At 41.6% G+C, this 26,501-nt stretch overlaps 1 protein-coding gene across 2 annotated transcripts in view; it reads left to right on the forward strand.

Moving 5' to 3' along the window:
• The window catches only part of limd1a (LIM domains containing 1a), a 49,930-nt gene that overhangs the window by 13,340 nt on the left and 10,089 nt on the right, over nucleotides 1-26,501 (forward strand). For both annotated transcript variants that reach the window (XM_072283029.1, XM_072283030.1), the window contains exons 3-7: nucleotides 9,706-9,807; nucleotides 18,493-18,560; nucleotides 20,792-20,854; nucleotides 22,503-22,633; nucleotides 26,157-26,208. In XM_072283029.1, the coding sequence (XP_072139130.1) occupies nucleotides 9,706-9,807; nucleotides 18,493-18,560; nucleotides 20,792-20,854; nucleotides 22,503-22,633; nucleotides 26,157-26,208 (416 nt within the window). The remainder of the gene's footprint in view (nucleotides 1-9,705; nucleotides 9,808-18,492; nucleotides 18,561-20,791; nucleotides 20,855-22,502; nucleotides 22,634-26,156; nucleotides 26,209-26,501) is intronic.

Genomic DNA, 26,501 nt, shown 5'->3' on the forward strand with positions numbered 1-26,501 from the left:
TTGAACCAGTCTGGCCATTCTCCTCTAACCACTCTCATTAACAACGCAGAATCGCCACTCACTGGATTTTCTTTGTTTTTTTGCACCATTCTCCGTAAACTCTGGAGTCTGTTCTGTGTGAAAATCCCAGGAGATCAGTAGTTACTGAGATACTCAAACCATCTTATCTGCCACCAGCAATTATTCCACGCTGAAAGTCACTTCGATCGTATTTCTTTCCCATTCGGAAGTCTGGTCTGAACAACTTCTGAACCTCTTGACCATGTCTGGATGCTTTTATGTGTTGAGTTGCTGTCACATGTTTGGCTGATTAGATATTTGTATTAATGGATAGGTATACCAAATAAAGTGGTCACTGACTATATTTCCAAGTGTGACTGGGAGGAGGATCCACAGATTATGGTGTTTCAGCATACCTGAAGACCTTGTCCTTGATGGTAACTGCAAGTTACTGTCAGACTAACTTGGAGGAATAATGGCAATGCATTTTATAGATATCACTGATTGCAGCCACAGTTTGAGATGAATATTTTGGTTAGGTAATAGAGGTGTCAATCAGGGCAGCTGCTATGTCCTGGGCAGTGTCAAGCTTTCTGAGTTGTTGAATCTGTGCTCATCCTGGCGTGCGGAAAGTAATTCCTCAAGCTCTGGATGTGTGGCCCTGGAGATGATGAAAAGTTGTGGGGTGTCAAAAGATGAGCTACTTGGCCCACATCTCATCTAGCCTTGTAGCTACGGTATTTAGATAGATAGATAGATATACTTTTGATCCCGAGGGAAATTGGGTTTTGTTACAGCTGCCCAACCAAGAATAGAGCATAAATATAGCAATACAATTTGTGTGGTTGGGTCACTGCATTTCTAGTCAATTGTGACCTTGTATGTTTATCAATAGTAATATCAATGAATGTGGATGATTAGTGCCTCTGTTACCCATTACCCAGTGTTTATTTTATTTATTCTTATTTTAATTTTATTTATTTAGAAATACAGCATGGTAAGCAGGCCCTTCCAACCCAACAAGCCTTCAAATTGCACCCATGTGATCAATTAACCTACTGACCTGCACACCTTTGGACTTTGGGAGGAAACCGGAACACCCAGAGGAGTCCCATGCTGTCAGGAGGAGAATATACAAACTCCTTGGGGGTGGGGGCGGAAATGAACCTAGATTGCTGGAGCTGTTGTAGCAGCTCTGCTGCAGTGCCGCCATTCTAGTGGCTTGTTACAGGCCGCTAATTGGCCAATTCCAAAACATTGTCGAGGTCTTGATACTTTGCAGTGTGGATTGCTTCATTTCCTGAGAAATTGTGCAATTTAATCCCATTTCTAGTCCTTGGCAAAATTCCTATTTCTGACCTGTTTACAAATGTGAGGTGTAGGGTAGGTATCAGTGATGCAACTGAAGATGTTTGGGTAAAAAAGTCTGCTCTGGAAAAGCTCTTGCAGTGTTGTCTTGGGCCAGGGTGATAGACCTCCAATAATCTCACCCACTTTCCTTTGTGATTCCACCCATTGGAATCATTCTTCTTGACATCTGTTGACTTCAATTTTGCTGTAGTTTCTTGATGTTATAGTCGGTTGAATCCTGTCGTCATCTGCTCGGTCCCCGCTGGAACCAATGTTGTAATGTCAGGAGCTGATTACGTCCTTGAGCAAATTAAGTTGGGTAATAATGAGCACTGTTGGTGGCAAGTCCCCAACTCTTAACGGAGGTGGTGGAGTGGGGTTCCTTTAGTACTTTATCGGTCATTTTTTCCACACTGAATAGATGCCAGTGACTATAATGGCTAAAGGCTCTTTTGGAGAACAGGTTTCCAAGCACTATCTAGTTTCAAATACTTTGCTGTATCTAAAGCTGTCGGCCGTTTCTTGATACCTTCTAGAGGTAACTAGAATGGCTATGAGTAATGTTCCTGGTCAGAAGTTTGTAGGTGCAATTTCCACAAAAATCGCGTAGCTTGAAATTTTTGTATAGAATTGATGAAGCAATGTCCTTGCAATGAAACTACAAGCAATGAAGCTACAAGCAGAAGGCGCTTAAAATCTCAGGAGGACACAAGGCCCTAATTTAAAAAAGACCAAGGCATGTAACCCAGTGTCACAGCAACACATATATCTCAGGAATATTGTTAATATACTGTAGATTACCTGGTCATCGCATTATTGTTTGTGGAAGTTTGCTGTGTGCAAATTGGCTGTCCCTTTGCTTGCATTAAATATGGGAACAAAGGTTATATGCTTTGATCTGCCCTAAGGTCAAAAGCTTTAAGTTCCTCGGGGTCAATATCACAAATGACTTGACTTGGTCCAGCCAAGCAGAGTTCACTGCCAAGAAGGCCCACCAGCGCCTTTACTTCCTGAGAAAGCTAAAGAAATTTGGCCTGTCCCCTAAAACCCTCACTAATTTTTATAGATGCACCGTAGAAAGCATTCTTCTAGGGTGCATCACAACCTGGTATGGAAATTGTCCTGTCCAAGGCCGAAAGAAGCTGCAGAAGATCGTGAACACGGCGCAGCACATCACACAAACCAAGCTTCCATCCGTGGACTCACTTTACACCGCACGCTGTCGGAGCTGTGCTGCCAGGATAATCAAGAACACGACCCACCCAGCTAACAGACCTTTCGTCCCTCTTCCCTCCGGGAGAAGGTTCAGGAGCTTGAAGACTCGTACAGCCAGATTTGGGAACAGCTTCTTTCCAACTGTGATAAGACTGCTGAACGGATCCTGACCTGGATCTGGGCCGTACCCTCCAAATATCCGGACCTGCCTCTCGATTTTTTGCACTATCTTACTTCCCATTTTTCTATTTTCTATTTTCTATTTATGATTTATAGTTTAAATTTTCAACACTTACTAATTTTAACTATTTTTAATATTTAATATTTGTAATCCAGGGAGTGTGAAGCGCAGAACCAAATATCGCTGTGATGATTGTACATTCTAGTACCAATTGTTTGGTGACAATAAAGTATAAAGTATAATGTTGTATAAAATGATGCAATTGTGAGTTTTACCCAGGTAGACAAGTTACTTTAATAGTTATTACTATCAATGGTGTAGTGGTGACTGGTGAGTAAATTCTTGCCAAGAAAGAGAAATGATTGAAAAGGCAGCCTTTGAAATGAAATACAGGTACAGACATTGTCACAGGAAGGCAGCATCCATAATCGAGGGACCCCATAATTCAGGCCATGCTGTCATCTCACTGCTACCATCAGGTAGGAGGCCGCACACCACCAGATTCAAGAACAGTTATTGAGCCATCAGGCTCCTGAACCAGAGTGGATAACTTCACTCAACTCAACACTGAACTGATCCCACAAACTATGAAATCACTTTCAAGGACTCTTCATCTCAAGTTCTTAGTATGATTTATTTATTAATGCTTATTTGTTTTTGTATTTGCACAATTTGTCAGTCTTTGTGTGTAGTTTTCATTGATTCTATTGTGTTTCTTTGTCCTACTATGAATGTCTGCAAGAAAATAAATCTTGGTATTATTTGGTGACATAAACGTACTTTGAAAATAAAATTTACTTTGAATGTTGAACTTTGAAGTATTTGGTATGGCTGCTGGATTGTGACTTGAGAGTTTTCTCTTTTTAAAGGAAGGTTAGGTGCTGTCAACCATGGAATGGCACTAGCATGAATGTTTTAAAATTTGGTGTTTTTAAAAAAAATCTCCAGTATGTGGGCCTGATTGGCTGTTTTGAATCAAATGTATTTTATTGAGTGAGAAATGAGTATGTGTTCAATGGGGGTCACCTCTGAATAATTCACCCAAAGTTAAATAATTATATTAGTTAAAATTTTATTTAATGGTAAATATTTGTCATCACTGCAGTGGCCCTCCGCTTGGTGAGGTAGTGTTTGCACAGATGATTAAACACTGCAAGCTTTCTGGGATGAAGAACAAACCCTTTCTATGTACATATTAGGTAATGTAAAATAACAAACTTAACACTCAGCACATTCTTCTACTTTGGGTGGATTTAGCATGGGGTTTCACTTCCTCCTGCTGGTGAACTGCTCAACATATTTAGACTTCTATGTTGATGGCGTGTTTTAAATTTATGAATTATACTATTATACATTGGGCCAAATGGCCTAATTCTACTCCTTCAAGTTTGATGTGCCATTCCATCACGTCTGAATTTTATTATTCCTCTCAACTCCATATGCCTGCCTTTTCCCCGTAACCTTTGACATCCTTACGAATTAACCTCTGCTTAAAATATACTCACTGACTTCATTTAGCTTGACTTTCAGATGGTGTAACAGAGAAAAATGCATTAACTATCAGAATGCTAAGGAAGTTCTGACATTCTAATTTTAGAGTGTGCACTAGTTCGGTTTACCTCAGTAGAGCAAGAGGTGATGCTCTATCGAGTGACTTTGAATATCTGTTTTACTATATGATAATGCTTTTGAATGTTAAGGCTCTGAAACAAACCAGGAGCCATAAAGTGATCATACATCAGCTGGAGCATCATCTTTTGAGGGATCAAGGTGGTGGGGGGTGAGAAGTTTAAACAAGATTCAAGTAAGAAGTTTTTTTACACACACAGACTAGCAAGTGTCTGGAATGAGCTGCCAGGGGAAGTAGTAAAAGCAGATAAAATGGCACCATTTAAGAGGAATTTAGACAATGACGTGAATCGACAGGGAAATGAGGGATGGAGACAATATGCAGGCGGATGTGTAGTTTAAATTGCTATCACAGTTGGCACAGACATTGTTGGCTAAAAAGCCTGTTCCTGTGCTGTACTGTTACCTATTTTGCAAACAGGTGATTGTAAAGGTCAATCTGACATTTGCATAATAGAAGTAGAGATATGAATAGGCCATGTGGCTCCTTGACCTTGTGCTGCCATTCAATAAAATAAAGGCTGTTTTAACTCCACTTACCTCTATCCTCATGCCTTGATCACTTTTATTGATTCAATATCCATTGATCTCCAAACTGAATATACTTTGTGATCGAGCCTTCAGGGTAGATAATCCAAAAATTCTAATAGTTTTCTTGTGTTCCTTACAACTGATTAAGTACTCGTGAATAGAAATCGCCATTGTAATGTGAGGAAGTCAGCCAATTTATTCATAGCAAGCTCCAGCAGACTGGGATACCATAAGATCATTTGGTTTTGTGATATTGGTTGAACTTTAAGACAGGGTGGGGATGGTGCGGGGGGGGTGGTGGGAAATAATATTGGCCAACATTAAAATTGTGCATTGATCTTGGTTAAGGGCAGATAAGGGTGGAAAGGGAAGTTGTCATTCAACACGCAATGCATCCAACAGGGATGTCATTCTAGATTTTTGTGTTTCAGTTGGTGGAATAGGACAACCTACAGTTTCCTGATGTGGAGGTCACTGGTCTGAATAAGTAACCATTGTGGGTGGATGAGGCAAGGACAAGAGTTCTCGAGAGATGTAGCATGGACACAGGCCATTTGGCCCATTGAGTCTACACTGCTCACTTTACAGCAACTCTACATCAATCCTTATTTATTGACCCTTACATTTTCTTCAACTCTCTCCTTGCCCCCTCCAGTTCTAACACTTGCATGAGCTAGAGGTAATATACAGTGGCCAAATAACCATCTCGCACACCTTCAGAGAGAAATGAAGGAAAAAAAACAACCATGAGAAAAATGTGTGTACTTCACATAAACAACATCTGTGCTCGTGATTCAGCTTGGGACTCTAGTATTGTAAAGCAGTGGTACTATGAGATATGTCACTGTGCTTGGGAGCTCCACATATACGTATATAGGTTGGGAAGTTGTTGTGAGAGGTTTACTGGCGACATCTCAATAAGATGGGATCATCTCAACAGGATGACAAAGAAGTAGATCGGAGGTAGATGGCATGGTTGTTCTTGTAGGTAAGAGTTCTCAATTATAATAATGATACCAGTGGAAAACGATCTAAAATTGAAAGTGCAGATAGGGAAATCTGGTTGGATAGGGGTAAACATGCCTCTGATTTGGAAGTTGTACTGTAGTTCGATTTTTTTTTTGACAGGGCCATGACAAGGGCATATTTCTAAGGGAGGAAAAGCATTTGAGCAAAGGCAACTTAGTATAATACCAACGAAACTGGGGAGAGAAATTGTGTTATTTGTAGTTTGATGGGAATGAGGTTAAGGGAGCAAGAGGTGGATTTTGTGGACAAAATAAATTTAGATAGGATTTGAGATGAGAAACCAGAGGCAGCTATGGAATATGTTTAAATGGTTAGGCAAAGGGAAGAGTGAAATGTAACAGAGACTTGAGATGGTCAAGTAGATGGTCCTCCCCCTCGTACCCCATCTGTTATTTATTTATATACTCTCATTCCCTCTCTCCCTCTCTCCCTCTCTCCCTCTCTCCCTCTCTCCCTCTCTCCCTCTCTCCCTCTCTCCCTCTCTCCCTCTCTCCCTCTCTCCCTCTCTCCCTCTCTCCCTCTCTCCCTCTCTCCCTCTCTCCCTCTCTCCCTCTCTCCCTCTCTCCCTCTCTCCCTCTCTCCCTCTCTCCCTCTCTCCCTCTCTCCCTCTCTCCCTCTCTCCCTCTCCTTTTTCTTCCTCTGTCCCTCTGACTATACCCCTTGCCCATCCTCTGGGTTTTTTTTTCCTGCCCCTCCTCCTTGTCTTTCTCCCCGGGCCTCCTGTCCCATGATCCTCTCATATCCCTTTTGCCAATCACCTGTCCAGCTCTTGGCTCCATCCCTCCCCCTCCTGTCTTCTCCTATCATTTTGGATCCCTGCCCCCCTCAACTTTCAAATCTCTTACTAGCTCTTCCTTCAGTTAGTCCTGACGAAGGGTCTCAGCCCAAAACGTCGACTGTACCTCTTCCTACAGATGCTGCCTGGCCTGCTGCGTTCACCAGTAACTTCAATGTGTGTTGCTTGAGATGGTCAATGTCTTACTGACCAGAAGCTTCCCTCTAGTAGATGTTGAAAGGCAGGGAGGACGAATTAAGGAGAACTGAAGAAAAAAATTATGGATTGCTCCTTTTTAGCTACAGGTTAATTGTGTAGCAATTAGCTGTTAGGGCACCATTTGGCAGATGGTCCATTTGTGCCTGCTGACTAAATCATTGCAAAATAAAGTGATTATGGCTCAAATCATCACACCTACATTTGACACATTGTTCAGAGCAAGTATTTTATAAACCATTGTATCACATTACATCGGACCTACCATTGTTTGGTCATGAAAGGTACGCTTTAGATTCAGAAATAAATATTCACCAGTTAATAAACTTACAGAAGTGAGTTCTGCGTTCTTCTGAAGAGGAAAAGGTTTGATATCTTTTGAAGCAAATAAACAGTCATTACTTGTGGGGCTGACTCATATAATGAGGAGGTAGATAGATCTATGGGACACCACTGACCAATCTTTAGAAGAACATTGGTTCAACTTCAGTTCTTTATTTCTGTCATTATCTTTGGTGTTCCCCAAGCTCTGATGATTGAACCTCCTCTGCAGAGTATTGTTCAGAGCATTGCTTTGGAATGGGTGTTCTTTCCTCCCTTAGGTTAAATTACATGATAAAAAGCATACCTGCCCTGGCCCACAGAAGTTTGCTGAAATGGCAGTTGTATCAGTGACATGCAGAGTGTTCAGGTAGAGAGTGCTGTTGAAGTAAGCTTAAAAGGAATTCTAAATTTAGCACTGTTTATTTATTGATGGAATGTGAATATTATTGATGACTGTTGTTTAATACCTTTGACTCAGTCAAGGATCAGATCAGTAAGAGTATAGAATTCTTTCCATTAAGGATCAATTTTTTAAAAATGCAGTAAGTTCATGGTCATCATTATCAAGAAAATTTTAATTCCAATTTTATTTAACTCAATGTCAAGTATTCAGCATCATACCGAGCACTGGAGTGACTCAGTGGGTCGGGCTGAATCTGTGGAGGGAACATGTTTTGAGTGGAGATCCTTCATCTGGACTAAGATAATGAGGGGGTGAATTGAATGGATGGAGTAGGAGCCAGCAAGTGATAAATGGATCCATTGAGGAGGGAGGGAGTAATTGGCTGATGAGGCAGGGTTGAGAGTGGGATTAGATTTCAGCTTCTTCAACATAAACTACCAGCAGTAGCTGAGATTTTGTTAAAATACACAAATTAATGTTCTTTCACTGTTGTACCAAGCACTTCTCTCAATGTGGTTAATGTTCGATGCTCTTACTGGTTCCTCTCAAATTTCCTTCTCCGTTGGCATTGTTTGTTGGAATGAAATTCTCAAATTCAGCATTGTAACAGAGGAATGGAAGCCTTTAGTCTGGAGAGCTGTTCAGTCATTGAAAATTACAGCACAAGCAGGCCCTTCAGCCCATCTAGCGCATGCCAAACTCTCATTGACCTGCACTGGGACCATAACCCTGCGTGAAGATGGAAAGGGGGATTTTGGTCCACCAAGTCTCTAGTCATAGTCATACTTTATTGATCCCGGGGGAAATTGGTTTTCATTACAGTTGCACCATAAATAATTAAATATTAATAGAACCATAATTAGTTAAATAGTAATATGTAAATTATGCCAGGAAATATGTCCAGGACCAGCCTATTGGCTCAGGGTATCTGATCCTCCAAGGGAGGAGTTGTAAAGTTTGATGGCCACAGGCAGGAATGACTTCCTATGGTGCTCTGTGCTGCATCTCGGTGGAATGAGTCTCTGGCTGAATGTACTCCTGTGCCCAACCAGTACATTATGTAGTGGATGGGAGACATTGTCCAAGATGGCATGCAACTTGGACAGCATCCTCTTTTCAGACACCACCATCAGAGAGTCCAGTTCCATCCCCACAACATCACTGGCCTTACGAATGAGTTTGTTGATCCTGTTGGTGTCTGCTGAAGTACACGTTTTTACACAATCCCAATCTAATCCATGTTATTGTTAGTTTTCTATCAGCTCCACCAAGGGGCAATTTAAGTGGTTAATTAGCCTGTCAGCCTGACCATATTTTGGATGTGGGAGGGAACTCGTGTCCATGTGCAGAAAATGTACACACCACACAGATGGTGCTGAAGGCCAGTATCGAACCTGGGTTGCTAGAGTCGAGGGGCAGAAATTCTGCCAGCTCTGCCACCCTTTCTTTGACCGCCTGGCTGTGCCATGTATGGATTTTGTTTGGTCAAGCTGTGATGAGGGAATGGAATGTAGTTTCTTTTGGACTTAAAGGTTTTGCATCTGTATAGTGCCTTTCATTGTGTGTGCGTCAGTGCACTTTACAGTTGGTAAAAACTTTATAGGACTAATTGTTATAGGAAACATGGCAGCCATTTTTTTTGCACATGTACATGCGCTTCGTCTGTGGTAAAGACAAAATGTTCTGATTAGGAGATGTTTATTGGTGGCTATGTGCCATTTAAAAAAAAAACACCTGGGGTTAACTCTTCAAAATGTTCTTTTATTTTGTACTGTCTGAGAGCAAGGAGGGTTTCGCTTACTGTCTTGTCCAAAGGGAGCTCTTCCCCTAACTACATAGGATTCCTTTAGTAACGCTCTGATATTTTTGTACTATAGGTTTTGTACTATTGAAAATAATTTCCATTAATCTATGGTCCTCCACCAACTGGACCATTCTTCTACCTCACTGTAATTCTGTAATCAGTGGACAGCTTTGAGTACTGGGTAATGATGGGTAAACTTTCTGCTGTTGGTCATTTAAAGTGAGTGTTTCCTTTTAACTCTTTCCCAGGGACTTGCGTGAAGTGTAACAAAGCCGTGTACGGAGCACACCAGGCATGCCAGGCCATGGGCCACCTATACCACGATACCTGTTTCACCTGCAGTGCCTGCAGTAAGTAACACTTTATCCGATTGATTCTATGAATGACAGGTGATGATTTGTTTGTGGTTTGATGTTCTGAAGAATTGTGCCTCTCAATGCCCTCTTGGTTCTTTTTCAAATTTCCAAGAGCAAAGACGTTTGGCCGATTGAATCTGTGGTTAATCTCCTGCTTTGTTGGGCACTTTCCCTCCATCCTCAAAAATAGAGCTTTCTGCTGGCCAAGCCTTTTAATTCCCTATCCCCATTCCCGTTCTAACACGTCTGCCTTCGGCCTCCTCTCCTGCCATGATGAGGTCACTCTCAAGTTGGAGAAGCAACACCTCATATTCCATTAAGGTAGCCTCCAATTTCTCCAACTTCCAGTAACTTCTTTTCCTCCCTCTCCCTTTCCTCATCTTCCATTCCCCACTCTGGCCTCTTATCTCTTCTCCTCGCCTGCCAATCACTTCTCCTTCGTGTCCCTCCTCCTTCCCTTTCTCCAATGGTTAACACCCCTCTTCAGTACTTCTCCTTCCCCCAACTCCCCCGCATCACCTTACAGCTTCTTACTTCACTTATCACCTTCCAGCTTGTACTCCTTCCCCTTCCCCCAACCACCTTATTCTGGCATTTTCCCAATTCCTTTCCAGTCCTGAGGACGGGTCTTGGCTCCTAAATACTGACTTGTTTATTCATTTGCATGGATGCTGGCTGACCTGCTGAGTTCCTCCAGCATCTTGTGTGTGTGGTTTTTTTTTGCCTTTTTCAACGCTCGCCTTAAATTTGGATGCTCTGTTTATTGCACCTTGGAAGCAGTTTATGTACTCCGTCCACAGACTTCATAACTCCAATACGTCTTTCATATTTGTCTTGCCTTTTGCTGCTGTAAGGAGAACAATCTGCTACTTTGATTTTTTTTTTCCCACATAACTTATCCTTGGAATTATTCCAGTGAATTGTACTCTGCATCCTCTCAAAATCCTTATGTCCTTGCGAGTGGTACCTAGAATCTGATCCCGTTCCAGTTGGGATCAAACTATCTTATGTAAGTTCAGCATCATTTCCTGGCTTTTGTACTTCATATGGTGTACTTATCAATGCCGGGATGCTATATGGTATTAATCTATATAACAGATTAAGATGAGTTCTGTAATCGGTACTTAAATCAGGGTCTGCTCAGCAGTGCATAAGGATTGTCTTTGAAGCAAGTATAGAAAAGACTGCTTTTTGATGATAATGGTTGTAATGGTGCTATCTTTAAGACTCTGCCTACTTCTGTTCTAAAATCACATTAGATTAGATTAGATTATGAGAACACTCAGTCCTCGTTTATTGTCAATTAGAAATGCATGCATTAAGAAATGATACAATGTTCCTCCAGAGTGATATCACACAAAAAAAGGACAAACCAAAAACTAACACTGACAAAGCCACATAATTATAACATATAGTTACAGCAGTGCAAAGCAATACCATAATTTGATAAAGAACAGACCATGGGCACAGTAAAAAAAAAAAGTCTCAAGTCTCGATCGACTCCTATAGTCCCTGATAGCAGGTGGCAAAAAGGGAGAAACTCCCCTGCCATAAACCTCCAGGCACCAACAACTGCCGATGCGTTGGAAGCACCCGACTACAGCCGACTGAGTCCATCCGAAAGCTTCGAGCCTCCGACCAGCCCCTCCGATACAGCCTCCCGAGCGCCTTTGACCTCGTCCCGGCCGCCAAAACAAGCAAAGCCGAGGACTCGGAGGCCTACTTTATATCCCTATTCTTTAGTTAGTTTCCTATAAGTGAAGATGCAGAGTATTAATTTCATAGCCATTAGACTGGCTTTTGAAAACCCATCCACTTAAATCTGGCTTTGGTGTATTGATACCTCGGGCATGATTTAAATTTGGTAATGACAAAGAGGCTAGATGAGAAGTGCCGAGATTTTAAGGATCATGGGAATTGGGGCTTTACACAGAAGAAAAAGGTGAGACTATGGAAAGGGAGAATTTAAAAATCAAAGCATTTTTTTTTCCTGGAAGCAAGGAAATATTTATATAAAGAAGAAGAGTTGCAGATTTTCATTGGGGCAGGAGGGATCAAGGGAAATGGAGAAATCTGAAATATATTGAATTTAGATGATCTTACTGAATGTTGGATTGATTCAAAAGGTCAGATGACCCACTTAATCCATTTTCTGTGTCTGAAAGTGGCAGACACAGAAAGATATTGGACAGTGGCCTGCAGCAAAATAGGCAGCTGTTTTCAATAAATTATTTAAATATGATAGAAGCAATAATAAAGAATTGCCTCCATTAAGGGGATTGTCACGAATGGTTTGGAAAGAAGCTGAAAGATCAAAGCTTTTAGTAAGAGTTGTCCTCAAGGTATTCCATAGTGAAGCATGTTAATCAAATAACTGCCTTTCTTTCCTTTTTTTAAATTCCGAGTTCCACATCTCTTAGTCCACCTAGACAGGAAATGCACGCTGCAGCTTTAACATATAGTGTTAAGGTCAGATTATACAATGGTCAGCCATGACGTTAATGATGCAAAGGTTCTATGGGGGGAAAAAAAATGGCCATATGAAAAAAATGGTCCTGCCAGAGGGTCTCGACCCAAAACGTTGAATGTACTTTTTTCTGTAGATGCTGCCTGGCCTGCTGAGTTCCTCCAGCATTTTGTGTGCATTACCATATGCTAGGCTAGTTTGAATTGGCCACAGCATTTGAGGGATTTGCATGTCCCTGAGGGAAGGAAGGGTTTCTGCTCTCTTTGCCCTGTTGTTCTTACATGTGACTCCAGACTCACTGTTGAAGTTACTGCTAACTATCCTTTTGAAATGATCCAGCAAAAACCACTCAGTTGAATAAGAGTGAAAGGTAGAAAACAATGTTTGATCTTGCCAGCAATTCCCATAATCTGTGAATCAATTTAAAAAATCAGTAGAAGCAGCTGATTAAAGCTTGACGAAACGAGGATGCTAGAATCATCTGAAGAAGTCCCTCTTGAGTTGCTAAATTACAGTCCCTGAGCTCTAACAACAGCTGGAGCAAATCCACCTCAAGGACTCCCAACAGTTCAGGGGGACATCTCGCCACCTCCTTCTCAAGGTTAGTTACTGATGGCAGGGCCAGCACCCTCAACATGTGAATGAACTAAAAACTGGTTTTCTGGTTGTATGTGAGGACTGAATTCATCACAGCCAAGAAAGCTCACCATGCCTCTACTTTCTCAAGGGGCTAAAGAATTCTGGCACCTCCCCATCGACCCTTTTTACTGATGTGTCATGGAAAGCAATCTATCTGGATGTATCACAGCTTGGGCATGGCAACTGCCCTGTCTGTGACTGTAACAATCTGTAGAGTTGTGGACACAGCTCAGTGTTTTACAGAAACCAGCCTCCCTTCTATACCTCAGTAAAGCAGCCAGGATAATCAAAGACCCACTCACCTTGGACGTACTCTATAATCCCCCCCTCCTGTCAGATTGAAGATACAAAGGCCTTGAAAGCATGCTCTACTAAGCTCAATGGTGGCTTCTGCCTCATTGCCACCAGACTAGTAAATATTTCCCTATTTCTACACCATGACCTGTTGAACATTATCTCCTCATGTGGCATCCTTTTTCTACACTCCAAATAAATAGTCTCCGAAATTTAAGGCCTATTGTTTACACTGCATTCTTCATGCCTCTAGCAAACAGACTAGTTTTCAAGTCACTAATTACTGCTATGTTGGTGAAAACACAAGTAGTTTGTGCAGAACCAGTTTCCACAAGGTGTGTGATAATAGTATGATTCTATGTTTTGAGTGTTGTCAACTAAGAGTCAACATTTGGGTCTCTTCCTGTTTTAGACTTTGTGTGTGTGCCTGAGGGAGTGCATGAGGCCTTTTGGTTTAATGTATCTTCCTTAAGGATGAATAGTATCACTAACAACACACACAAGATCATCTAGGAACTCAGCAGGCCAGGCAGCATCTATGAAGAAAAAAAATACAGTCGACGTTTCAGGCCAAAACCCTTGTCCTGCTGAAGAGGTTTGGCCTGAAACATTGACTGCTTTTTTTGCATAGATGCTGCCTGGCCTGCTGAGTTCCTCCAGTGCTTTGTATGTGTTGCTCAAATTTCCAGCATCTGCAGATTTTCTCTTGTTGGTTAGCATGTCTAATGCTCGTTTCTAAGTTAGTTTTTGATTCTAAGCAACCCTGAAATGGTGCTAACTATGAAATCAACAGAGGTTAAAGGTTATTTGTGAATTCCCTAAATTAATGAGGTCCACCCAGAAGATGGGCATGGTGCTGTTGGGCAGTAAGTGACCTAAGTAAACACTCTTAAACCTGCATTGATGCTGATATACATCCTAGAATGCGCTAGGACACATCATCACTGATGTAACCTGGTGATCAGGTGTTTCGGGTCTTTCAACTTCAGACACCCTCGCCCAGGCGATCTGGCCAGGGTTGATCAGGTCCTGGCTTATGTCCCAGCAGCTTTGGTCCACAGGTCACACCTCTTGATCCATAGCCTTCTGAAGGCTTGCTCAGCAGCCTCTGTGTTGGTCCTGATGGCTCTTTTCTTTGCAGCCCCCACAAAACGGAAAAGAGAGTAGGTTCTGCAAAGCGAGCTGCCAATAAAACCTCTACACCCACCTCTATAGCCTTGTGTCATTAAAGATTACGGGAAATATGGATGCAAGTGGCCCTGGATGTGATTCATTGTGTTTAAAATTCCCAAATTATCTGCCTGGGAATTGGGGGTGTGGAATTTTGGACTGCGATTTGGACCAACAAAATGTCATCGACTCCACTTCTTGTCTTCGTTGTTGTATTCCCTGTTGCCCACTGCTGGGAGAGCTGACTGAGACTTCCAGGATATTTAAATCCCTGGTCAAGAAGAGAAGAAAATTTAATTGCAGCCCATAAAGGGAGGAATGAATTTGTTGATGGAGGAAGTTGAGCCTTCCAGCCAGGGTCAAGATCTTTGTAACATAATTTTGACATTGGATCGCGTAAGATTAAAGTTTTCAGTATGATTGTGGGTTGAAACCTGCTCTTACAGGCACTGCCTTTTCACATTCCACCCACTGGTTTCTGTGGGGTGTGTGCGTATAGGCAGCTGCACTTTTAAAACACCCGTTCCCTTCCCCCACCTCCTGACAAATTTGGAGCATTTTGGAATGTTCACAAGGCTTGTGAAAAAAGTTGTTGCTGTTGACTACGACCAAGATTAGTTGTCCCTTATTGGTTAAAAATAGAGATGACGCTGTTAGCCCACTGAGAGCCAGAATTTTATGCATCAAAAGACAGTCCAAGGAAGACTTAAGTTAAGTGGATCACATTTCTATTATAATTTGCACCAATCAGTTTCGGAACCATGAGGATATAGTTGATTAGCTTCTGTTCAAATTCTCAGTTATACTGATTTTAACTGGGGGGGAAATCTCTTAATCTTCTGTTCTCCCCTTCCTCCCAGCTCACTTTTTCTCCACATTTGATCCTTCAATCTTTTTTCCTAACTTGTTTTCCTTTCTTGCTCTTTGCCTGTTTTTCCATGTAGTCCTTTGCACTCTTTCTCAGTTTCCTTTTGATACCTTCTCCCTCATGCACTTTGCTCTCCGTTTTGTGTCACTTTCACCCTACGCCGCCCCACCCCATGCAATATAACCGATGACTTTTGAGTATCCTGAGAAACTGCAGCCCTAGGGAACGAGATCGAGACAAAGCCCAGGCTGCTTGGCAGCTGCTCCTGACGACCAAAAGGAGCATGATTGTCCTTTTGTTGAGGGAAAAACTTGTAGTGTGATTACAAATTCTGGGCATTGAAAACCCTGCCTTCTAAGAGCCTAAAAAGAAAGCTGAAATTGAGTTATTTTACAATTGGTTTGTTGAGCTTTAGCGATGTTTTAACATTAAAAGCTGTTATAAATGCAGACAGGATTTAGAACAAGTTGGTGACTAAACCTATCAGCAGGAAAACTTTTTGTATGATTCAGAAATACAGTTAAACTCTGGTACCCTGTTACCTGGCTATTCAGAAATCCTGAAGGTTTGGCATTTGCTTCACTGGTTGATGTTTCTGATGTTACCTTTTTAAGCTCACCCGGTTCACTAGAAAATTTTATTACACTATTGTGTAAAACCTGGAACAAAAAAAAGTGAGTTAAGTGTGTTGGTTTATTAATGGGAATAATATCCAATAGTCCAGAAAATCTTGTGATCTAGCACTGCCAAAGTCCTGGCTATGCCATATTAATGGAGTTTTTCCTTCATGAAGTTACATTTTTATCAGCGCACAATTTTCAAAATCTGCTCAATAAGTGACCTAGTCACTCTGTTTTAGGAAGGATGTGATGTATAGGAGATGCACCAGCATATTTCTGGGGTTGCAGTGTTCTGGAGAGACTAGATGGGTTGAGTTGTCCCCTTTGGAATGGGGAAGCCTGATTAGCAAATTCTTGAAAGCAAAATAAAGTCTTGAAAGGTGTTGGCTCAAAGTGTTGACGGTTTATTTCTTTCCGTAGATGCCGCCTGACCTGCTGAGTTCCTCCAGCATCTGGGGTGTTGCTGCGAATCTGCGTACATTTCCTGTTCATTGCTTTTTCTACGTTCACTTAAAGGGAAAGGAGAAGTACCAATGCAGCTAGAGGAACTCAGCAAGTCGGGCAGCATCTTTGGAAAGGAATAAAGAGTTGACGTTTCAGGCCAAGACTCCTCATCAGGACTGCTGTTCATCGTCAGGAAGTGACATCCATCACTGAGAGCCCTCACCTTCTGGGACATCTCCTCATCACATTAGTACCATCAGGGAAATGGTAACGGAGCCCAAAGATCCACACTTACGGGGATTCAGAAACAGCTTTTCCCCTTTGCCAACGTATTTCTGAATGGCTCAAGAACAATACCTCATTGTTCCTGTAGAATGCAGTGATGTTGATCCAGGGGTTCTTTGGAAGTCAAGAATGAGGTGTAATTCTTGTAAATATAGCAATTGTATTGGATGTTCATAACAACAAAAAGTAATAGTAATCCTTCTACAGTAAGAGAAAGCAAAGGTGAACGAAAAGGCAAAGAAGTTATGGTCAGCTTTACTAAATAGAGAGATAAAGCACATTGCAATGATAAGAGCAAACTTGTGAAACAGCCAGATTCAGTGCTGTGACACAGGCCGCACAGAAACTTGTAGAAAAATACAGTGATAGCTTTCCTACTATTTCACAGACATACAGGTCATTGTATAAGATTCTAAGCAAGCATAGGAAAATTAAGCTGCTTAGTTGTAATATTTGTCTTTACACTGTACCGCTGACATGTGGCAATAAATATGCAATACGTCAGTGATAACAGATCACCTGAAACCAAGACAAAATCTGCAGATGCTGGGAATCCAGCACAGTGCACAAAATGCTGGAGGAACTCAGCAGGCCAGGCAGTGTCTATGGAAAAGAATACAGTCAGCATTCCGGGCCGAGACCCTTCATCAGGACTGGAGGAAAAAAAGATGAGTCAGAGTAAGAAGGTGGGGGAGGGGTGAGGTAAGGAGCTGGGAAGTTGATTGGTGACAGAGATACAGGGCTGGAGAAGGTGGAATCAGACTGGAGGGGACAGAAGGCCTTGGAGGGAAGAAAAGGGGGAGGAGCACCAGAGGGAGTGATGGGCAGGTAAGGAGATGAGGTGAGAGAGGGAAATGGGAATGGGGAAGTGGGGAGGCATTACTGGAAGTTCGAGAAATCGATGTTCGTGCTATCAGATTGAAGGTTACCCAGAAGGAAGGTGTTGCTCCTCCGACCTCAGTGTGGCCTCATGGCAACAGTACAGGAGACCATGGACTGACATATTGGAATGGGAAGTGGAATTAAAATGAGTGGCCACTGGGAGATCCCTCTTTCTGACAGGCGGAGTGTAGGTGCTCGGCAAAGCGGTCTCCCAATCTACGTTGGGTTTTACCGATTTATAGGAGGCCACACCTGGAGCGCTGGATACAGTAGATGATCCCAACAGACTCTCAGGTGAAATGTCGCCTCACCTGGAAGGACTGTTTAGGGCCCTGAATGGTAGTGAGGGAGGAGGTATAGGGGCAGGTGTAGCACTTCTGCTTGCAAGGGTAAGTGCCAGGAGGGAGATCAGTGGGGAGGGACGAATGGACGGGTTTGTCGTGTAGGGAGCGATCCCTGTGGGAAGCAGAAGTGGGAGGTTGGGGGAGGGGGATGTGCTTGGCGGGATCCCGTTGGAGAAGGCGGGATTCTGAGAACTGTGAACAACATTGCATCTGTGGGTATTGGAGGCCATTGTCAAGTTGTATACTAGTCACAGTGCAATGAAGGTATTTTCCATGAAGATGAAGTGGTAAACCAACAGAAACTTCCCATCAATTCAACCCTCAAAATTTCATATTGACTCATTTCTTAAGAGAAATCAGTGACTTGTTGATCTTGGCATGATCATTTTCACGTCTCAACCTCAGGTTGGTGGTAGTGAATGTGGGAAGAAAGTCAACCTAATCAAAGCTTGGTTTGTAACAAACTTTTGTGTTCATCCTGTCAGGGCGTGGACAATCAGAAAGTGGCTATAACTGCTGAAATGTTATGACAGGAAAACTAGCAATCCCTTCTGGATAGTGGTCCTGCTGATGTGTGTTTTCCAAACCTGGCATTACTTCATGTATTGATTTCCTATGCATTCATCTGGTTTATCTCTGATCCTTAAATGTTGTATGCGTCCACAGGTAGAAGATTGCGAGGCAAAGCTTTCTACTTTGTCAACGGCAGGGTATATTGTGAGGAGGATTTTCTGGTGAGTTACATTTCCCATGCGGCAACTTGGTATTGACAGGCAAGTCTAGAGTTCTGTGATCCCCAAAATGAATTACCACTGCTTTGCAAGCCTACCTTCAGCCATTGAAGTTGAGGGTGCTTAAATTATTTCTCCAAACCACTCTGCCTCTTGAATTCTCATCTCTTAAGCTACTGTATTTACCTCTTGACCATCTGCTCCACTGTTCCCCTTTCCTGCTTGTAAGTCCAATTTTGTTTGATAATGTTTCTGTAAAATTCAGGGATGTCTCTTTTATGCTGAAAGTGTCGTGTAGAGGCATATATTATGGGTGCTGCTGTTCTTTGAGGCTCTGCAGGTCACCCTTGGGCAAGTATAGCACCTGTTTAACCACCCCCCCCCACCCGATCAGGGTCAGGTATCACGGTCGTATGAGCAGCTGGTACATATCACAAGTCCTGGTTATGTGACCACTGACACCAGGCACACAATCCCTGAAGAATATTGATGATAGCTGGGATCACCCCTCTTTTAAAGAGGTTGCCCAGAAGAAGGCAATGCCAAACCAGTTCTGTAGGAAGAATTTGCTGAGAATAATCATGGTCAAAGACCATGATTGCCCATGTCATACAACACGGCGCGGTACGTAATGCAGATGATGACCACTGTGTGCATTGATTGCGTACACCTAGCAATCTCCATCTCCATGTGAGGAACTCCATTGCCCAGTGCAAACAGATTGGTTGAACTTTACTAAGTAATGATCCAAGCATTGGTATTTTGGCATATTTCAGGTGGAAGGTCAATTGCAGTGTGCAAGATCCATGTTTTTAAATGGACTTGAGTACACCAGGTCAGAGTGAGCTTGAAGTGCTTTGTCCATTGGTACAGAGAAATTAACTGTACCCTGAAATGGGTGAGGTTCTACTGATTAAAGTAACTTGGACTTTACTTTCTGCATTCTCAGTGAACTCCACAATGATGCTGGCTGCTTTACTGAGGCTGTAAGAAGTATAGAAAGTGACTAGAGGAGAGGCTGGTTCTGGTGATGTGCTGAGCTGTGTCCAGCCTCTTCTCTAAGGACTCTGTCTGTACCTCTCATTGCCTCAGTAAAACAGTCAGCATAATCAAAGACTCACCCACACTGGTCATTCTCCCTTCTCCTCTCTCCCATTAGGCAGTAGATACAAAAGCCACCAGGCTGAAGGACAGTTTCTGTCCCACTGTTTTTAGACTCTTACACTGACTACTTGTACTAATAGATTGCCCTTTTGCCAACAATCTGACTTGTTACAGCGCAGAATAGGCTCTTCGAGCTGTGTCGCCCAGCAACCCACCAATTTAACCCTAGCCTAATTACAGGACAATTTACAATGACCAATTAACCCTCTAACCACTGTGTTCAGATGGTAATAGGAAACTGGAGCACCCAGAGGAAACCCACAGGCAAGTGGGAAGGACGTACAAGCTTGCTTACAGAGGGTGCTAGAATTGAACTTTGAACTCTGACATTCTGCGCTGTAAAAGCGTCACGCTAGACGCTGTGCTATTGTGGTGCCCCATTGTTATTATTTTTACCTTATTCCAGCTCAATGCAGTATGAAATGGCGTGATCCGTATGGACAGTATGCAAGATAAAATTTTCACTGTATCTCGGTACATGTGACAATAATTAAACAATACCAATACCAACCCCAGCCTGTGCTACACTCAAGGCTCATTATGTTAGGTTAACAATTATTCAGTTGGTGAATTTGGATGAAACATTTTATGGTTGCCAGAGCTACTAGAAGTGTATTCCGTCCATCATTTGAGTTCTCTTCAGTACCCACGGGATGTGGTCCTCCCTGGCAAGGCAAGGCCGGCTTTGATTTTTCCCAATCTATAATTGCTCTTGTATTAGCAAGGATATTTGTGAGATGGTCACATTGCTGTGGATCTCTGCCCATCTAAGTCATGTGAAGACTGCAGATTTTATATCTGAAAGGATGTATTTTAAGAATAATTTGATTGTTCCATTATCACAATTACTGATATTAGCATTTATTATTCAATATTATTCAATAACTGAATTAAAATCCCACCTGCTAGGGCGGGGACTTCAACTGGTCTCACAAGATTATAGGTTTGAGTCTCTGAACGACTAATCCTGTGGTATGCAGCATAACCTCTTTCATCTAAAGGTTCTGTTGACCTGCTTATGTGCAACATTAGTATGCAAGTTAGTTACTTAATTTTCTCTTCTTCCACAGTACTCTGGTTTCCAACAGTCAGCCGACAAGTGTTTTGCTTGTGGCCACCTGATAATGGACATGGTGAGTTAGAGTAGAATTATACCATTCTCTGTTAGAAATGACATTCTTGTTAATTCCAAAATTTCTTTGAACACTTTGGTTACCTACCCTTCTTTGTTCCTTCCATCCCCATGGATATACAGTCTCGAACTCTGGAATGTCCTCTAAATTTCTCATCTATTCAAATTCTGCTTTCTGCGTCTTCACTGTTTACCAGAACATCAGCGCGTGGACTTGCTTTACAGAGGATTCTTGCCAGAAATTTTGAAGCTGCTTATAAACAGAAAGCATGTGACCTGTTATTAAATATGATGTTTTAATTTGGAATTTTAAGAAACTTCTCTTTTTATTTAGTTTGCTTTTAAACTGATATAATTCTAATAAGAATTTTTTTTTAAAAAGTTACTGGAAATCTCAATAGATGGAGCAGCATTGCTGGAGGGGAAATGTTGAGTATCTTAAGTCAATTAGCTCCAATCAGAGCTAGGAATTTTGTAGAATCATAGCCTCAGAATAAAAAGCCATCCCTTTAGAACAAAGAATTGAATTGAATTGACTTACATCCTTCATATACATGAGGAGTAAAAATCTTTACATTATCTCTGTCTAAATGTGCAATTTATAGTAATTTATAAATAGTGTGTATAACAATATAACATAAAAATACAGTGAAAATACAGTTGTGATAGCATGAGTTAATCAGTCTGGCCTGCTGGAAGAAGCTGTCCCAGAGCCTGTTGGCCCTGGCTTTTATGCTGCGGTACCGCTTCCTGGATGCAGAGAAATTTCTTTTGTCAGAGGCTGGTAAATACCACATGACTGGCTATTTTTAAAGCAGAGGGTGATAGGTTCTTGATCAGGAAGGGTGTCAAAGGTTACGGGGAGAAGGCAGAAGAATGGGGCTGAGTGGGATAATAAATCAACCTCGAAGGAATGGTAGAGCAGACTCAACTGGCCAAATAGCCTAATTTTGCTTCAGTATCTTGGGGTCTTAAAATAGGTTCTTTGACTGACCAAATCCATGTTAACTGTGAAGCCTGTTCACTTTTCCTACACTAAACTCGTTTTAATTGTCCCACATCCCTATCAAACTCATCCAAGGTTGCACCACTCTCCTGCACATTAGAGCCCCTTTTCCAGCCAATCGTTCTATTAAACTGAACGCCACTGGGACTTGGGAGGAAATGAATGTATCTGGAGGACGCCCACATAGTCACAGGGAGAATGTTCAAACTCCTGTCCGGCAGGAGGAGAGGCCAGGATCAAATCCAGGTCACTTTTAACGGTGAGACAACGTGGTGGCAACAGAGAGGAGGCAATCGAGTTTGTCCATTGCAACTCAACTCGTATGAGGAGATGAATGTCAAGGAAAGGGGAGTAAAGTTCTGAAATTTTGAGATAGGAAACATTACAGTAATGGGGAATAGACACTACATGTGAAGAAAGAAATATGGCATTGCCAGTTGATGATCATTAAAGCTATATCTAATGCAGGTTTGAATGGCTATTAATTTAAAATTGCTATAATATTGGAAAATCGGTAAAAATCCTGACCAGACGTTGAACTTTAAATTGTGACTTGTCACATATTGCGCGAATTCTTTAATTCTTTTCCCCTCAGAGTGACTGCAGCTTGTCTCTGATCAAAGTATCATGTTTTGTGCGTTAGATCCTCCAAGCCTTGGGCAAGTCTTATCACCCTGGTTGTTTTCGCTGTGTCATCTGCAATGAGTGCCTAGATGGGGTGCCGTTCACTGTCGATACAGAGAACAAGATTTACTGCATCAAAGATTACCATAAGTAAGAGCATCAATCATTTATTGATTACTCATGTAATACTATTGTTTTCACTCGTGTGTGCACTCATTGCCATTTGAAAGAAAATGCATACTCTTTTTTTTTTCCTTGCATCACTACATTGATTAGAAAGCAAGGCTGCTCTACAGGGCTTTTCACTGGAAGGTAGGAGCCCTATAAAGTGAATATTGCAGGGAAGCTTGGAGTTTGTTTTTTGATGTAGGAGGTTGGAGTCATGTCAATGGTTGCCCGAAAAGGAGTTCATTTTGGGAGCAGCAAGAACTTGATCATCTCTACCATTCATCTTGTGGACTTTCTGTTCTTAATACAAAGAAATGAAAGATGAACAGCCCTTTAAGCTTGTTATGCTATTTAATATAAAATGCTCTGTACATGTAATAACGCCGTAAACCTATCTTTCCCCTGCAGCTCGTAATGTCTTTGGTTAACAAAAATCTGGTTTTAATTTAATAAGTGATGAAGCATCAATTGATGACTGTAAGATAATTCCAAATTTCTACCACACCCTGTTGAAGTGTGTCCCAATTTCACAGTAGGGGTGGCTGCAATGATCTGTTAAATTAAATATGGAAAAGAGCACTGATCTTAGGACATTATATGGGTCACCTTTACCCATTTCTACCAGTTCTGAGAAGATTCACTCGTACAACTCCACTGTATGTAGTTTTAAATCCATCGTTTGTTTAAAAATGTATCTTTGGAACTGCAGGAAGCAATCATTACCCATCCCTAATGTCCTAGGTCGCTGGTCAATATTCAGCCACCTCTTCTCCAAAAACATTACCATCAACTTATCCTCTTCTCCTAGCAATCTCTTTCTAACTGTGTTGCCTCCAAATTCCTTCCCTAACATAGATGATTATGCCTCGGTATCCCAGAATTCTTGATGCAAGACAACCGTTGAAATACCGTCTAAGTAAGCAGTAATGGAAAGGAATAATCACAGATGCTGCCTGGTCTGCTGAGTTCCAGCAGCATTTTGTGTGTGTTGCTTTGGATTTCCAGCATCTGTGTATTTTCACTTGTTAATGAGATGACTAGGCTTCTGTCAGTTAGGGTCAACCATGAATGTTGTGTCCTAGCTGTCTAGATACACAAGCCAGGGTGGTACAATATGGAGAGCAAGCTGTTGTCCATGTAGCAAGCTACTGCTTGACCTCTGTCCTCAATATTTTCTTTGTTTGACTGATGTAGTTGGGATAATGAGGGAGAAGAGTAATCCTTGCTAGCAGAACAGCCCAACGCGATGCCAGCAGTGTGAGGTTCCAAAATAATCTGGAGCAAAAAATGTTTTCACTTGTTGCAAAATCAAGTGATGAAGAATATAACCAAGCTGGAACAGAAGGAAATGTTAATGGAACTAATGTGTCCTTAGTTTATATTTTGTGAATAGTAAGAATATCTTCCAGGACAAACTTGGCATGCTAGAAACATGTGTCAGACATTGCCCTAAGCAGATAGAGAAGATAAATCTGAATGTTATAGATGCAAGATGCACAAAACGCTGGAGGGACTCAGCTGGTCATACAGCTTCTATGGAGAGGACTGAAAAGCCAATGTTTCTGGTTGAGACCCTTTGTCAGAACTATTGAAGGGTCCTGATATTAAGTGTCTTGGACTGAAATGTCGGCTGTATGTTCCTCTCCATAGATGCTGCTTGATCTGCAGGGTTCCTCTGTCGTTTTGTATGTGTTATTCTGAATGTCCAGCATCTGCAGAATCTCTGTGTTTATGGCTGGAAGATGCTGTGTACTATGTTAACTTCTGGATCCAGTTTAGGTAGATGTTTATTGGTGTTGATTGTCACCAAAAGCCTAAACTTGTAAAAGTTGCTTGAATTTCCTTTGAGAGAAAATAGACATAAACCTTCCCAGCTGATGCTTTAACTGTGCCAGAAGGTTTGCAGTGGCTTTTATTGACTTTTGGAATATTTGGTCATTTGTTCTTTTATCTTGGGGGTTATGAAGGAAAATTAATGTCACCTCTTTTTGTTTCTTTTGATTTGTTCATTACAACTGTTGTTCAGATACCATCAAACAATTTATAGTGAACAACAAGCTGGCAACTTTGCTGCCACCATCTGGGTCTAATTAGGATAACAACTACAGATGGAAAGTATTTTAATGGATATTTTGCAATATCATATCTTTTTCTGTGTGTGTGTGTCAGAATTTATTAATCTTAGAAGCAGTGTTTGTAGCTTTAAGCACAGATCTGTGTTTTTCCAGAGCCCCTCCAAGTGCCTGGAAAAGTAGCAAGGGTACATTTTATTTCAATAGGCACATTTGTTTCTGAATGTGAGTATGCGTTTTTTTTTGCCTGTGCATGTGTGTAGTTTTATTCTTGTGCATGTGGACCAAACTTTAATACCTTATCATTATTTATCAGAAGCCAGTTGTGATAAAATGTTCATCAACTACAGAATTTATTGGCTTTTATTTCAGAAGTTTTATTGTAGCAGATTACTTATTTAACTAATGTGAAACTAATGCATGGCTTGTTCAGTTATCATGATTATGTCTATTTGGTTTTTATTATAAGATCAGAGTGCAAGATTAGTTTTGTCATAGGTACATAGAAACATGCAGGGAAATGTGTTGTTTGCATAAACAACCAACACAGTCAGAGGATGTGCTGGGGCAGCCTGGAGGTGTTGCCATGCTTCCAGTGGTAACCTAGCATGCCCACAACTTACTGACTCCAAATAGTACTTTGGAATGTGGCAGGAAACTAGTGCATCCAGAAGAAAACCACGTGGCCACAGGGAGAACATTTAAATTCCTTACAGACAGCAACAGGAATTGAACCCCCATTGCTGCTCTGTAAAGAGTTACTTGCTGCTGACTTCTCTATTGTCAGGGGAAATGATGTAGGACAGATTGAATGGTTACTATTACCCAAATTGCTTGTGTTTTTCTTGCAGAAAGTACACAGAAATAAAGTGGCACATAGATACCAGGTCCTATTTTGGATAATTGCTTGTAAGACTGGTATGAGTTAATCTTGGGCAGGGTGGCTGAGAGGCATTTTACCTTTGCCTAAGGTTGTTGTTTCCATATATAAATATTATTTAGCTGCTGTTAGTTGAATATGTGGCCCTAATTAGGAAGGAAACAAGCAAATGGTAAAATACATGTTCAGGAGAAGACAGTTGCTGGGGCGGTAGTTCTGTAGAATTTGCTGGGGGTTTTTTTGCATGGCAGAAATTAGAACATTTCAAAAGCATTTAAATTATAGTGAATGTTTTCGTGTGGAATGTGATTATTAAAAGGTTAAATTGGAAAATGCTGAGATTCTCAGCAGAACAGGCGGTGTCAGTGGAGAGAGAAGTTGGTGACATTTCAGATCAATGACTTTTCATCAGCACTCTAAAACTAATCATAACAATCTACACCATTTAAAACATGTAATAGCTCTGTTTGGTCTTAGAAGCGTCCAGTGCTATAAAAATATTTGAAATTTATATGCGTTGTTTACCAAGTGATGTGCATTCTTTCCCTTTCAGAGTATTGGCTCCAAAGTGTGCAGCATGTGGCCAGGCTATTCTTCCTGCAGAGGTCAGTATTGCACTGAAAAGATTTTTTTTCTCTGTGGTATAATGTTCAGCTTGACTGCTGATGAAGTGGAGCGTGCATATTTTACTGATTTGCTGTGCTCATGCCATGCTGGTCTGTGAGAAAGCCCTTTATTAATAGGAGACCACTTTCTAGCCTTGTTGTATAGAACCAAAGAACACTACAGCACAGAAAACAAGCCATTCGGCCCTTCTAGTCTGTGCTGAAACATTATTCTGCTAGTCCCATTGACCTGCATCTAGTCCATAACCCTCCAGACCTCTCCCATCCATGTA

The sequence above is a fragment of the Mobula birostris genome, chromosome 19 (assembly GCF_030028105.1).
Source record: "Mobula birostris isolate sMobBir1 chromosome 19, sMobBir1.hap1, whole genome shotgun sequence".
Taxonomy (NCBI): Eukaryota; Metazoa; Chordata; class Chondrichthyes; order Myliobatiformes; family Myliobatidae; genus Mobula; species Mobula birostris.